Raw genomic sequence first — 14,337 nt, forward strand, 5'->3', positions numbered from 1 at the left:
TCTCACGAAACCTCTACTTCTCATGGAGCCTCTACTTCTCATGGAGCCTCTACTTCTCACGGAACGTCCACCTCTCATGAAACCTCCTCTTCTCACGGAGCCTCCACCTCCCATGGAACTTCATCTCACACCACTGCCACATCACACGCATCATCTCAAGGGACAGCTAGCGCTCATGAAACCGCCACAACGCACTCGACCGCTTCGTCTCATACAGCAGCTAGCTCTCACGGCTCAACTTCATCCCGTGGAACAACATCCCACGAAACTACCTCATCCCATGCCACTAGTTCATCACATCCAACTTCATCTCATCCCACAGACACATCCCACGCAGTCAGTTCGTCTCATACAGCCGCTTCGTCTCATAGCACATCCTCCTCACATGAAGGAACAACTTCTCACAGTGCTACTTCACACACAACTACCACATCTCATGGAGCATCTTCCACCCATGAAGCAACCCCCTCTCAAGAAACGAGTTCGTCACATGGAACAGCCACGTCTCACGAAACTACATCGCACAGCACTGCTTCGTCGCACGCAACTACTACATCTCATGGGACGTCTTCTTCGCATGAAGAAACAGCTTCTCATGAAACGACTTCGTCACATGGCACAGCTTCTTCACATGCGACTACATCGCACAGTACTACTTCGTCGCATGCAGCAGCTACAATAAATGGGGGAGCTGTATCGTCGCATGAAGCAGCTACAATTCGTGGGGGAGTTATATCGTCGAATGCAGCAGCTACGACTCGTGGAGGCGTCATATTCTCATAAAACTTCCTCGCATGGAACAACTACTACAAACTTCACCGTTTTCTCCCATTCTACCACATCGTCTCACAGTCTAACTACATAAAAGCCAACAACTGCACTATAGTCATCTGGTTACTGCTGAATACCTATTTGTGTCTCTGCGAGGGATCCCATCTGCTGGCTTGGACTGATAATGCCTTCTCAGGCGGAAGCTTTTTACAATCCAAAATCTTTTCTAAAAGTCAATCACAACAGTGGAAGATTTGTCAAGATGTGGACTTCGTTGAAGATTGGTACTATCTCTACCGGCTATTTGGAACCATCTTCTTCCTTTGTTCAGCAAAACTGGGATTCACCATTACGACAACAGGCAACAAGGGTTGATGCCGTGTAAGAGGCTAGAAACATCAGAAAGTCGACGTGGAAGATGATTCATAGGCCTCCTTCTGGATGGGGTGGAATGGTTTCTAATGTTTATTCGACTCTTTGTTATTTCGTATTTGCACTTGTTATACTACATGACGCAGCTAATAAAAAAGATGCCCTTTGTTCAACGTTAATGAATTCACTTCTTTCTGAAATTGAGCTTCCGGCTAATTGTAATGTGATAATCATACTGCTTTTATCTATTTAATCTGCCCCAATGGCATTTACTCACTAAGCCAATCATTCGGAGTCCGAGTCTGTGGATCCTGAAGATTCTGACGACGCATCATCATCTGGAGAATCATCTGGTGTATCCTCAAATTCTGGACCTTCTTCATCATAAGTGTGATCAGCAGGATGGATCAGCTCCTTATGACTATGACACTTCCAACATAGATCAAAGTCGGTACACTTGTTGCAGTGATAGGCGAAGCCGTAAATACTCTATATAATGAGATTAGCAAATCTGAAGCCTGTCACTCATAGAGTAGAAGGATGGTATAATGGTAAAACGAAGACAGTGACGAGGAAAGGGTACTTACGCATCGACAATTGTCGCACGTTGCTGTCCGAAGGTTGCCCTTTTTGGACTTGTCTTCATCAGACTCTTCCTGTGACTTGGACTTCTTTTCATCTTGGTCTTTTTCATCAGCGGAGACGAGGCCGTTCTTCAACAGCTCAATTACTTCCTCATCGGCACCGGAGAATCGAGCCAGTTTTAATGGTGTCCACTTTTGCCCCCCAACAGTGACTCTCACAGAACGATTGGCACCGTTCTCAAGCAAAAGCCTCATCACCTTGATCTGCTCTTGAGGTTCTCCCGCGTGTTCCTGATCTAGCCAGTTGCTAGGACCACGAGCTGCCCAGCATAGCGGCGTCCAGCCATCAATATCCGGCTCGTCGATTGCTTTTTTATCTGGCAAGAGTGATATTATCTTTTCAACAACCTGGAGTCTTCCGGGCTGTGCTGCCCAGTGCAGTGCGGTTCGCCCAATGCCGTCTCGTACGGTGATGTCGCCCCCTGCCGCAAGGATTGCGTCAAAGTTGTCGATACCATGGAAAGCAGCAGCATGGATAGGATAGCGGCCCATAGGATCTATAGCCTTGACAAGTGCCCCCTTGTCCAAGAGAGTCTTGATGGTGGTTGGAGTTGCAGCATAAGCCGCCGCATGGAGAGCAGTGCCAGCGTAGCCACCTTCTAACGTCACATCCGCTCCATGGTCAAGGAGATAGTCGACCACTTTGTCGATGATTCGATCTTCACCACTTGCGTATGGTAGACACGCTGCCTGTAGTGGAGTTCCGGCGATTCCAAAATCGGTGACTTGATTCACATTGGCGCCGTTTTCGACAAAGAACTTCACAAGGTCCCATTTTGAGTATCGGCAAGCTTGATGGACAGGAGGGCCATCGCAAGGTGAGGCGAGGTGGATGTCAGCGCCGTGTTTGACGAGGTATTGGGCGCGCTCTAGAAGACCGTTGTAGGCCGCTATTGTGAGGGGAGTATCGCCCCTTTTTTTGTCCTGGATATTCATATTCGCTCCGGCATTAACCAAGAGTTTGAAGTTTTCCAGTGATACGTCAACTTTATGGAGAGCTGAGTATCCGTCATTGTCAACTTGGTTTACGTCAATCCTGGATGGAAACTCCAAAAGAACTGAGAGCGTGTCTGCCGCGGCAGCCAAGTGCAAAGCGGGCACACCCTGGTCCGATAAACGCTTAAGGTCAGCTCCACGCTCTGCTAAGATTCGAACAGTCTCTTTGGAGGCTTGTGATACGGCGCATGAAAGAGCTGTCCAACCCCTCTGATTTTCGTCGTCTCCATCATAAGGCAATTCTATGTTGGCATTGTGGTCTAGAAGCAACTCTAAACTTTCGTTGTAGCTGAACCAAGCAGCATGCATAAGACTAGTAAACCCTGCGTTTTTGCTGCTGTCTGGATCGGCGCCATTTTCGAGTAGTAGACGAACAATATCAGGCTCTGGGATAGCAAAGTACAGAGGAGTGAGATTGCTTGTTGTCATCTCATTAACCTTGGCGCCTTTCTCCAAGAGAAGTTTGACGAGTGCTTCTTCCCTATCTAGCGCAGCAGAGTAGAGTGCTGACTGGTTATCTGTATTTAAAATGTTGACGTCGGCACCGTGATCAAGGAGGCGTTGGACGAAATCCATCCTCGAGCCGCTTTTGCTGGCGTGGATCAAGACGGGCGTCCCGACAGAGTCCTTTGCGTTCACGTCGGCATTGTGTGAAATGAGGAAATCGAAGATTTCCATTTGATTCTCAGTGGATTCATAATCGGTAATCATCTGAATGAGGATTGGAGGCTGAATCAATGGACTGTTAGGATCCGCGCCGCTGTCAACTAGCATTTGGCATATTTTCAGATGGCCTTTCACCGCTGCATATCGCAGAGCGGTACCCCATGTAGAAGGGCCAGGAAGATTCGGGTTGGCCTTCTTATCAAGGAGGAGTTTGACGCATTTCTCGTAGCCGTCATCAACAGCTACTACAAGAGGCGACCACTTTTCTGGCGGATCTTCAGATTTGATGCCCATGTTAGGGTCAGCACCCAGCTCCAACAACACCTCAACGACATGATGATGGCCCCATAAGCATCCGAAGTAGAGAGTCGTAAAGCCATCTTCATCTGTGATTTCCATATCAATCTTCCCTTCTTCGACTAAAATCTTGGCAATCTCAGCGTGACCTTGCCCAGCCACATGATGGATGGCAGTTCTATCGTAAAGATGGCGAGATGTTATATCCGCATTGTGCTTAATAAGGGTACGGACAATCTCTGCATGGAAATTGCGAGCTGCTTGGGAGAGCGGCGTGGCCTTGGTGATAGGTGTCCAGTCAGCCTCAATATCGGGAGGATATCCCAAATCGAGTATGCGGTCGGCAAATCGATCGAGGCCCAGCCATGCCGCTCTGTGAATGAACAAGGGAGGCCAAGTGGCAGTATCTGGGCTTGGATTGATCGCAATGATTCGATCAAGCATATCCAACATTGTTTTCTCATCTCCGCAAGCTCCAGCGGCTTTGATAACATCCATGAGAGCTGCTTCTGACATGTCGAGTCCCTTTATGAGTGTAAGGACTACATCGTACTGGCCTTTCGAGGCGGCCTCAAGCAGACCTCGGCGTTTGTCTGCCTCATCTCGTGGTTCAACCACGTTAAGCAAACCAAGGCCTGCGAAAATTGGAAACAGCGTATCCAAACACGTTGTACTCCTGGTAATGGGGTTTGAAAGCGCCCAGAAACCTTTTGCCCAGCTACTTGCTAAATCAGTAGGTGAGGAGTGAGAAAGAAGGTCCTTCAGCTCCGGTTTAGGAGAGCTGAGCATAAAGTGATGCGTCCAAGCCTGAAGAGCGTAAGAGCATAGGTTTCCTCGATTCGCAAATGTAGGCGACTCGAAAGATGCAGCGTCTGTTACCTGAAAGGTGTTGCTGATATACTCTTGCACGGCTGGCTGAGAGAGATATTTAAGACAAAACTGGGCAATGTCAAAATGGGCAATTTTCTTAATCTCACCCCAGACAAACTGGGACTCAGCAGATGTATCGGTATCTAGCGCCATAAGGATATTTCTCAGCCGTGGGTGCCAAATTTTGACTTCGTTATGTTGTATAACGACGATACCCGCAAGCCATAGCTTGACATTGGAGATGAGTTTGTCTACCACGGCCGAATCAGGAGACACCTGGCCCTCCTGATCAGATCCAAGATAGATAACTGTTGCAAGCTCCCAGACAGTAAGTTGTCGGACAGAGTAGAGAAGCCATGTCAGGAGTCTTCTCATAACATCCGGTTCGGGTGCATTCTTAAGCACCCAAGCGAGTAGTTGTTCCAGATTTTTATCGTCATCAGCCACTGCGTCTGCGTCGAGAGTTAAGGATTGAAGCATGGTCTCAATGGAAATTTCACTGGGCCAATCCTGTCGTACTGCTGCCTGTTCCCAAATAATATGTTTGATGAGGGGATCGTATTTGTCAATATATTGTAGTTGTTTCTCAATAATACTGGGTTCAAAGTGAAGTTCTGGTCGTGCCGTAAGTAGCCGTGCCATATCATCCTTGGAGTCGGTCTCGGCGACGTTGATTAGGTCTTCCTTGGATGCGTCAAGATCAAGATTAACGCACCAAGGGCCTGCAAGCTCCTCTGAAAGAGCGCCAGGCTTGTGACTTGTGACGACGACTTTCCAAGAGTTCTCACTCGCCTGTGAGAGATAGGCAAAATTGTCGAGGAATTGCTTCCGAGAACCCTTGGTACATTCGTCAAAGTGATTTATGACAAACATGACGTGCTCCACCTGCTCAGTAAACCTGAAGCGTTCGAACCAGTAAATGAGATCTGCCTCCGTCCATCCATGCTCTTCATGGAAACGAGTGAAGGTCAATTTGATACGGTCTGAGACGCCGGGATAAAAACATAAGATTTGGGTCAAGAATGTGGCGAGCATGTCTCTGAGTGAGTCACACCTGACATCGTATCTATCAAAAGAGAAATAGAGCACCATGGAAGTGGTACTCTTGAGAGCATGCTCTTCCATGATATAGAAAAGCTGCTCAGCCGTCTCACGCACGTGTTTGGTGCCATGAAGATAGAGCATTTGTGGACCGCGGTGTTGAAGCCAGTCTTTGACATGTTCGGAGTTTTCGATTGCTGCACTATCGCTTTTTCCACTTTGTAAGGGAAACACGGGAGAAGCTAGAGCTAGCAGCTCTCTCTCATATCGGAGCTGTTCCGCGCTCACTGGAGAACTCAAGGCTAGACGGGTCTCATGTTAGTTATTGGCTTATGATGCTTAAGCACCTGCTCATGGAAGACCCAGAAGAAATCTCACCCTTCATCAATCCTTGAATACATTCAGTAATAGTAGATTCATCGCTGGGATCAGGTATTCTCTTCTCCATGGGCACTCCGAGTGTCGCGCTGTAAGAGTCGAATGCCTTAAAGTTATTGTTAGACAGTACTGCTCCCGCTTGAAGACCTTGTTCGTCTGTTGGTTGTATCATATCTTACCTTGTTCATCTTTGACCAATATATGTCTTGATAATGAACGCTGACTGCCCGGGTGCGGAGAGTGATTTTCGACTCTATAAATAAGCCGTTGATTTCCATTACAGCTGCTGCAAATCCAGAAATAGCAGACGCTGAGGGCCGAATCTCTGCCACCCCGGAGTCAAAGCCACCAAAAAGAAAGCGAGATAGTCTATCTTCCATATCGAAGTGGTCGACGCTTCGATGAGGGGAGCTGTGGAAGACCTGTGTAGTTGTTAGAACACGGCACTTCCTCATACTCCATACAGCCATCAAGCTTACCATGATGCGGCTCATCTCTGCAATGTCCATCCATGAGTCTGTGTCGAGAGCTGCCGTAACTAAAGCCTAGAAAATGTCAATCTCAAGGGCTTCCGGCACCAGATAAGGCCTCGACATCGAACGTACATCTTTGACTATGAGTCCTCCGATATCATGTGCAACAAAAATAATCAGCCGCTTCTATAAGCATATTTAGTTAGATCAGTTGCAAGACGGTATTCGAAAACTTCCATTAGATCTACGAACTTGAGTTTCATGCCGCCTCCGAGCAGCCAACGCTCTCAGTAACTTAAGAGCGCAGTTTCGGATAGCTTGACGGCTTCGTTTACCACAAAATAGCTGAAGTGGCTCGTACTCGAAACGAAGGATTCTCGAGGGCGGCTCAAGTGACTGTGCATAGCTTGAGACCCATTCACTACTACCAGAGCCAGGCCCTGCCTGAGATTCGTTCTCCCATCCTCCATAAACTCCATGAATCACTACGAAGCTGAATTGGTAGTTGGTGGTTAGAACGAGATGCTCACTTAGAGGTGGTATTTAGACACATACTCTGCAGCTACGGTAGCGGTTTCCGGGCTTGCCTCACTTTTCCAGGTAACATGGAGGGGTTCGGCATCTGGATCTGGCTCTGGCTCCTCCTCTGCCTGAGGGCTTGTCTCAGTTTCTGGTTGATCAGCCTCATCAGCCTCCGGGGTTGAAGATGGAGTCTTTTCTTGCGCGGTCTTGCTCTGAGTCCCATCTGCAGCGGATGAACCCGTTGCAGCTTCTTGTTCTACCTCCGGCACAGATCCTGGCTCTGGTGTGCCGCCCCGCGGCGAGTCGGACGTGCTAGAAGAGGATGAAGAACCCGAGTCCGACATCTTGGAGTTTGGTACAGCCTATCAAGCGTGAGCGGCCAAGGCTATTGCGGATATGAACCTTCAGAGCATCGGTCTAAACGCAAGCTTGTGAACCCGAACAGGGTAATTCGGCTTGGAAGGTGGAAGCAGATGCGCTCTTCCGGATAAACGCGAGCGGTTAGTATGCTCAGAGCTCTATTCCGCGCCCACTACAAAGCACCAGCGACTATGACGATGCTGATAGTGAATGAGAAAGAGTGTGAAGCAAGTTAGCCAAAAGAATTTGCTAAAGGCACATAAGGGCTGATCAAGCGTTACAGAAATCCTATGGCCTCACCGCAAGCTCCCACGATAATGAACCCCTCCATTGACCACAACTGTCTGCGTAATGAGTAACCGCAACAGGGCTGAAGACTCGAGCTGAATGGCAAAACCCACCTATGCAAGCAGCTTGGGCTTGGGTCCGCAAGTACCTTACGAGTACCCTCCCGAAGATCTGACATGCATACGGAGGTCGCGCGCGCATTCGGTTAGAAGGCGCTGATGATCTATCAGTTGCGCCAAGATTGACGCTGTTTGACTTGTGCTCTCATAATGGGGGCTGTGCGTCTAGTTTGCTGGGCAGAGCCTCATCGTTTCTACGCACTGTGCCATCCCCGGGCCGTTCCTTGAGAGCGAAGGAAGATTGGGGCGCTAGAGAAACAGGTCTGGACACCCTGATCCCTGCTTCTGTGTACAGTAGCTCGAATCCCGAATGTGACACCATAAGGACCAATAGAGTCGACTCGAGCAGTGAATCCTTTTGATTAGCGTTCGTGGAGTTTTGAGCAGTTGAGCAGCAACTCTGAGAGTTGTTGGTAGTTGCGATAAACGCGTGAAGGCTATGCGGAAATTTGTTTCAGTAATTAATCAATCTGCTTCCGATCAGGAATTTGTGTAGCACAAGCGGAAATTAGAGTAAGGCTGGCGGATCACTGGCCTCTCCGAATTACTCCCGCAACTCCCAATACTATTGTCGGAGGGTGGCAGCGAAGGAAGATGGTGGGATGATGTCGAGTCTAGACGACGCTACTCACGACACTATTTCCACCACCACCTCGTGATGCAACGTGGAAACTTGCAGTGCCGACGGCGGCAACAAGATCTGCCTTGTGAGCCCAACTACCATTATGAAACGGAGAAGATTGGCACCGTCAAATCCGTTTTCTTTCAGGCTGATTCCATATTTACTCTATCTCTACGTCGTATTCTATAACACCAAGGATCGACAATCGACACATCGCCATACACAGAGAATTGCACATTGATCAATTGAACCAGCCATGGATCACGACATCAACAACGATTCAATCCCAGATGATGAAATAGACAATGTCGAGTTCGTTGACTCAGATCCGGACTCAGACCTTGAATACACATCTGTGAGCATTGGGTTAAACAAGACAGGCGAGCGCGGCAGCGGCTATCATACTCGCAACGACCCTTCCGCTCCATACCAGCGACAAACGGTGACGGAGCGCCGAGGAATCATCGAAGTCCGTTGCAAGTCTCGAGACGTTATCCACGGGGTTCTGTCGGAAGAGACAGGAGAGAGTGCAACGCTTCTCGTCTATGACTTCTATCTCGACACAACTCGAAGGTCACGGCGAATTGTGTCCGCCTCACTGGAATTCGAGTTTGGGAACGCTGTTCCCGGAGTTCCGGCACCTCAAGTCCATGCTATTGCTCCTGCAGGTCGAGTGACTCTGCTGCCTACAACTCAAGAGGAGTCGGTCACTCATGGAGCCGAGGTGAACGCTGGTGTGAGTGAATTTGGCGCAAATGCTGGCGGAACCGTCAAATGGGAGAAGACTGTGAGCCGCACAACAAACGACGACGCCAGAGTGACGGGCCACATCTTCAGCGATGACTACGGCAAAGGCGTTGGCGCGAGCTGGGTTTTGCATGAGAATCCCACGATCAAGTCTGGCACGCCCAGTCTCTTACGTTGTGCCATTCTGCTCAACCGCGGATTTGATGAAAACAAGTTCCAGTGCAAAGTGAGGATCAAGGTGGAGGCTGATTGGAAGTCGGAGATGGGTCGATTGTTTGGCTCAACACCACCGGATGACCCCGTCTTGTTTGACCCCGAGATGCCCCCCACCAACAAGCTAAGAAAATATGACACGGAAAACCTGGGATCCATCGATTTGGATGAGTTTACGGATATCATCTTCGACAAAAAACTGAAGAAGAAGGACGCGGCTTAAGGCAACCCGAGAAAAGGCGTCAATGATTACTATTCACTTATAAGCAGTAAGTAGTATCAGCTAAGATGAATTACGTACATGCACTATGTATTCCATATCTAGAGAGGTATTAGCTAGGGCTACTATTCTGTACTTCATACTCCGCAGTTGTGTCCACCATTAGAGGTAGCAATCAAGCTCCATCAAAACTTGCGTCACAATGAATCGTCCACCTATTTTTATCAACTAATTCGGCAAGAGTTTCCTACCTAGGAACTGTCACACGAGAATCACGCTCTGTTCTGGACCTTGCTGCAGGGCGCAAAAGCTAGCACGGAGACGGTCTTACAAGGACTCTGCTATTACCAATCATCCAATAACCAATTCCATGAAACTAGCTAAGAAACCGGGGGGAGGTTTTAGTCCCACGAGTCCGTATAAATTCGGTTTGTCCAAACTGTAAGGCAAGCTTGACCAAAGGGGCCCTGACAACCGTGTCTAGTTGTGTTTCACGAAACTTGAGTCATAGCAACTCAAGATGGAAATTCACGCAAAACATATTTCCGCAAACTCCTTCTGGCTGCCTAGCTAGCTGGGCTGGCTAGTGCAAGTTCCGGCATGTGGGAGTATAAGGATGGACGGATCACTAGTCGAGGTAAACATGGATTGCGAGTACATTCAGTCTACTTACCTGCCCTGCATATGATCATGTGGAGCGGCCACGGTCGCTTCGCCAGTCTCGCCTAGACATTGATATCCCGGTTGATTTGAGGCGAAAGAAGAGGGGCCCCGTTTGGGGGCGGATGTTAATAATCGCGGCTGAAGATCAGACCGTGAATCGAAAGCAAACTCCCACCGTAATACTAGCTCTTGTGCATCCTAAGCTGCTATTCCATAGTTTCCGTTGTCAAAGTGCCCTGAGAACGTTTACCATGAGTCCCATGATTGACGACGAAGAAAGAGAAAATGAGTCTCTAGCAGTGGAAGAAGAAGTTGACAAGGCAGAGTCGAAAGCTGGCGATGAAACGAGCGAAGATGAATCCGACAGCGATGAAGAAGAGGGAGAGGTTACCAACCGGAATGGAAAGTCTGTCAAAGACCTTCTTGAAGACTTGCTAAAAGAAATAAAAGACGGAAGCAAGGATCTCACAAGCAGCAGCCAGTTGAAGTCTTTCAAAGCCAATGGCGGCGACGGCCACACCTTGGCGTCCAACACGGGAGATCCTCGCCAGCCGACAGCTTTACATATCATGGCCGCAATGGACAAGAAAGATTTACCAAAGCTGGATAGCAAGATGGAGCCTCTCATCAAGTTCTTGGTAGAGCATGAAAACGATCTACTCAGATCGCAAGACCGATCAGGCCATACGCCTCTATTCCTGGCTATTGAAGCCAAGAAGGAGAAAATGGTGCAATGGATGTGCGACTCTCACCCAAATATTAGTGCAATCCTGGCCATTTCCAGCAACGATAAAGATAAAATGAACTGCCTTCACATTGGTATCGATAAAAGGGTCAAGTTTTTGGATCTCCTCATTGACAGAGCGGAGCCGGAGACTCTGGCTGCCAAAGATGGAGACGGCAACACGGCGTTACACCTTGCCGTCGAGTATAAGAAATGTAAAAAGGAGCAGCTAGATATCATCCAGAAAATTATCGCCAAAAGCGACGCGGCCGTGCAACGCAGCTCTGAAGACGGTGACTTCAACAACGACGGGCTATCGCCATACCTTCATCATAAAGAGAGTGTCAGGAAGGCTTTGGCCAAGGAGAAAGAGAAAGAGAGGAAGAAAGCCAAGGAGGAGAAAGAGCGTGAAAAGAACAATGCCCGTCTTCGTGGCGAAGCCGCTGAAGCCGAAAACTCCACGCAAAATCGAGAGACTGCTCCGAGATCCCAAGGGCCAGGCGGGCCAGGAGCTCCCAGTGTGCAAGCTCCAGATCCCAGCGGACGCCCAGACAGACGGCCAAACATTCAGATTGACTCTTCTCGTACTAAATATGGAGGACGGACGCAGCCCCCAGCGAATGTGAACTCGCCAGCTGTGGCGACAGCACCTCCACTAACGAATAGAGACGAGACCAAGAAGCTAGCCTTGCGTCCACCTGAGACAACTGTAGCAAAGCCAGCTGCTGATGCAAGATCAGTCACAGACAGTGGCCACAAATCTAAAATCGATGAAGCTACTCTTAAAGGTGTAGAACGTCTTCTGAAGCTCCATTACCTCCGTTCACGCAGCTACAATGCTGCCATGGAAATTTTATATGGGCGCAATACAACTTCAGGTAAGGGAGACAGTTTCCCAATTGAGTTACCGCAGCCGGCCAATTGTAGGGATATGAAGCTAACCGTTATTTGTTACATAGACTATGAGTTGTATTTTGACTTGTCCGGACACGCGAACATCGCTCAGACTGGCTTTGAGAACTTATTGTCAAAGCTCAAATTCGAGGATATTCTCCAATATGTGGCCATTCCAAGGCTTAATGTGGAGGTGAATGTGAACGCAGCAAATAGCAAACGGTCTCGCGGCACCGGCCGTTCCCCGAAACAAGACGGCGACGGCCGACGAGACTTGTGTTACATATTCGATCGTTTGAGAAAGAAGGGAGTTAAAACAATTCTCAAAGTCATCATTGACGACTCAGTCTCGCCCGCTCACAGCGATGAAGCTATTGAAGACGCCTTGAAATTTATGGACGTGGAGATTTGGGACTGGAAAAGAATAGATTTGTGCTCTGAGGTCATATTCAGAGTGGCATCTAAAGCACGTGAGGTCAACTTATACTGGAGCGGCAATAATGCGGTGCTTAGAGGATGGAGCGAAGAGGGCGGGCTAAAGAGACTTCGAGAACTGAAAACAGTTCATCTACATATTCAGCAGGTATGTCCCCTTCTGCAATCTGTAGCAAACGCGGGGTATTTACTGATCTTATTTCTCAGGGCCTTGAAACGAATAGCCGAACGAAACAAAACGTCGAAGATTTCTGTGATCGCATGAGGAAGCTATGCCCCGAAGTCGACGTCCACAAGGAGTGGCCGATTATACAAAGAGAACAAGTGGATGTCAACGCTCTCTTAGCCGGAGATCAAGCTGAGCATTCAACCAAACACGAGTGGATTCAGTGCATGAAGGAGTTTCGACGCCTGCTCTTTGATGCTGAGCGCTATTACGACCGTGGAAAGGTGGAAGAGATTATCGAAGAACCCATCAAGATTGCTCTCATTGACGACGGAGTGGACGTAAAGGATTTGGAGTTTAGCTTCATCGGAGGACGCACCTTTTGCACACGAGATGAAGAGCACAATCTTAACGATCCTTACTATGTGTCCAGTACGGGACATGGTACCATCATGGCAAAGCAAATCCACTTGTTGTGTCCTCGGGCGCAATTTTACGTCTTGAGACTGGAGGATCATGCCTCAGAAGAAGGTAATGTCCGGCAACTTACGGCTAAGAGTGCCGCTCAGGTATGTTCTTTTTATACCAGACATCCCTTTTTCCAGCATCGTTTATAGAAGGTTTAACCATCGCATAGGCAATCATGGCAGCGGTGAGGAAAAAGGTGCACATCATTTCCATGTCGTGGACAATCGACCCTCCCGAAGATGAAGAAGAGAGACGATATCTCGACGCAGCCATTGTGGAAGCTGCCAATGCAGACATTCTCATGTTCTGTTCTGCTAGTGACAAAGGCGCTAAGCAGAACGCAACGTATCCCTCAAAGGCCACGACCAAAATCTTCACCATTGGCGCAGCTACAGCCTCAGGCGCAGCAGATCCCTGGGTTGGTAATCTTGGGAACATCAATTTTACTTTCCCTGGAACCAAGGTCGAAATGGACGGCCCCCGATCCAGCACCGATACCTCGTCGAGAGAAGTCACAGGCTCATCTGTTGCGACGGCTTTGGCTGCGGGCCTTGCTGCCCTGGTTTTGTACTGTGTTCAAGTGCGATTGCTGTTGGCAACTGACCAGGATAAACAAAAGGCTCGTCGCGATTTCCAGCTTCTGAAGAAGCATGATCATATGATGAAGGCGCTCAAGGACATTGGTACGACGGAGGAAAGCAACCACAAATTCATCGAGGTGTGGGAGGTATTTGGTAAGAAGGTTGAAGAGAAGGAGAGATATGATCAGGAGAGATGGCTTGATCTGATTGCTGAAGTGGGTACGATTCTGTGCAGAAAGATTGGCTAGATGAGGGTTATGAGCATTTCGCCCCAGGTACACGAGTAGAGCAAGAGAGCGAGCGACAAGGGCTATACCACTTAAACATATATGATTTGAAAACTTTAATTTTACTTTTTGCATCTAGTGTTACCTAGCAGATGTTCAGCTTTGAGAGTTGCTAATTATAAGCACTGAAGTTGTCCCAAATTTACGGCCCGCCAATAAGACGGCACTTACATTCCTCCGTCTTACTCGATCATCAACATTGCTAAATTACAGCCTTGCGAGATGCAGCTTGAAAATAAACTACGCGAGGGTTACCAGATTCGGAAGCCGTTCGAATATGAGCAAATGTCATTCGCCCGACGATTTGCGCCGGTCTGTGCCACCAGGCACCCGCAAAAGAGCATCTGGAGATCCATCTGTTGCTATTGTTAGAGCGTGGCGGCGACAAACTTGGCTTCTTCTGGATAGCTCTGGTCGAGTTGAAGACTTACCATAGCTTTGAAGATCAATTACGTCCCTAAGATCCATGGATGTAGGATCAATTGATGGAGATGGCTTTCAGCCGCAGGATCCATTTTGG

At 48.5% G+C, this 14,337-nt stretch overlaps 3 protein-coding genes across 3 annotated transcripts; 2 read left to right on the plus strand and 1 right to left on the minus strand.

Annotated features, from left to right (window-relative positions):
• Positions 1-1,257: 1,257 nt before the first annotated feature.
• On the minus strand, positions 1,258-7,747 carry V8C40DRAFT_233055 (ankyrin repeat-containing domain protein). The gene is made up of 8 exons (XM_083213274.1): positions 7,064-7,747; positions 6,761-7,001; positions 6,641-6,694; positions 6,515-6,580; positions 6,215-6,457; positions 6,036-6,141; positions 1,731-5,959; positions 1,258-1,632 (listed from the first exon to the last, which is right to left on the minus strand). Exons 1-8 carry the CDS (start codon positions 7,372-7,374, stop codon positions 1,429-1,431), a joined length of 5,454 nt encoding a protein of 1,817 aa, XP_083077905.1. The 5' UTR covers positions 7,375-7,747; the 3' UTR covers positions 1,258-1,428.
• A 423-nt stretch (positions 7,748-8,170) lies between these two features.
• V8C40DRAFT_233058 (uncharacterized protein) lies at positions 8,171-9,797 on the plus strand. Its single transcript, XM_083213275.1, has one exon. It carries the CDS (start codon positions 8,676-8,678, stop codon positions 9,600-9,602), a length of 927 nt encoding a protein of 308 aa, XP_083077906.1. The 5' UTR covers positions 8,171-8,675; the 3' UTR covers positions 9,603-9,797.
• Positions 9,798-10,513: 716 nt separating this feature from the next.
• On the plus strand, positions 10,514-13,778 carry V8C40DRAFT_261568 (uncharacterized protein; the record flags this gene model as incomplete). The annotated part of the gene is made up of 4 exons (XM_083219276.1): positions 10,514-11,864; positions 11,946-12,463; positions 12,523-13,050; positions 13,119-13,778. 4 exons carry the CDS (start codon positions 10,514-10,516, stop codon positions 13,776-13,778), a joined length of 3,057 nt encoding a protein of 1,018 aa, XP_083077907.1.
• Positions 13,779-14,337: the final 559 nt, after the last annotated feature.

The sequence above is a fragment of the Trichoderma camerunense genome (genome assembly GCF_050948025.1).
Source record: "Trichoderma camerunense strain CBS 138272 chromosome Unknown V8C40scaffold_2, whole genome shotgun sequence".
Lineage (NCBI taxonomy): Eukaryota > Fungi > Ascomycota > Sordariomycetes > Hypocreales > Hypocreaceae > Trichoderma > Trichoderma camerunense.

Excerpts from the sequence above, each read along its gene's own strand:
- V8C40DRAFT_233055 (XM_083213274.1), bottom strand. The coding sequence starts at position 7,374 with ATGTCGGACTCGGGTTCTTCATCCTCTTCTAGCACGTCCGACTCGCCG. Across the intron at positions 7,002-7,063 it reads ACCGCTACCGTAGCTGCAGA|CTTCGTAGTGATTCATGGAG; the intron begins GTATGTGTCTAA and ends CTACCAATTCAG. Across the intron at positions 6,458-6,514 it reads CAGAGATGAGCCGCATCATG|GTCTTCCACAGCTCCCCTCA; the intron begins GTAAGCTTGATG and ends ACAACTACACAG.
- V8C40DRAFT_233058 (XM_083213275.1), top strand. The coding sequence starts at position 8,676 with ATGGATCACGACATCAACAACGATTCAATCCCAGATGATGAAATAGAC.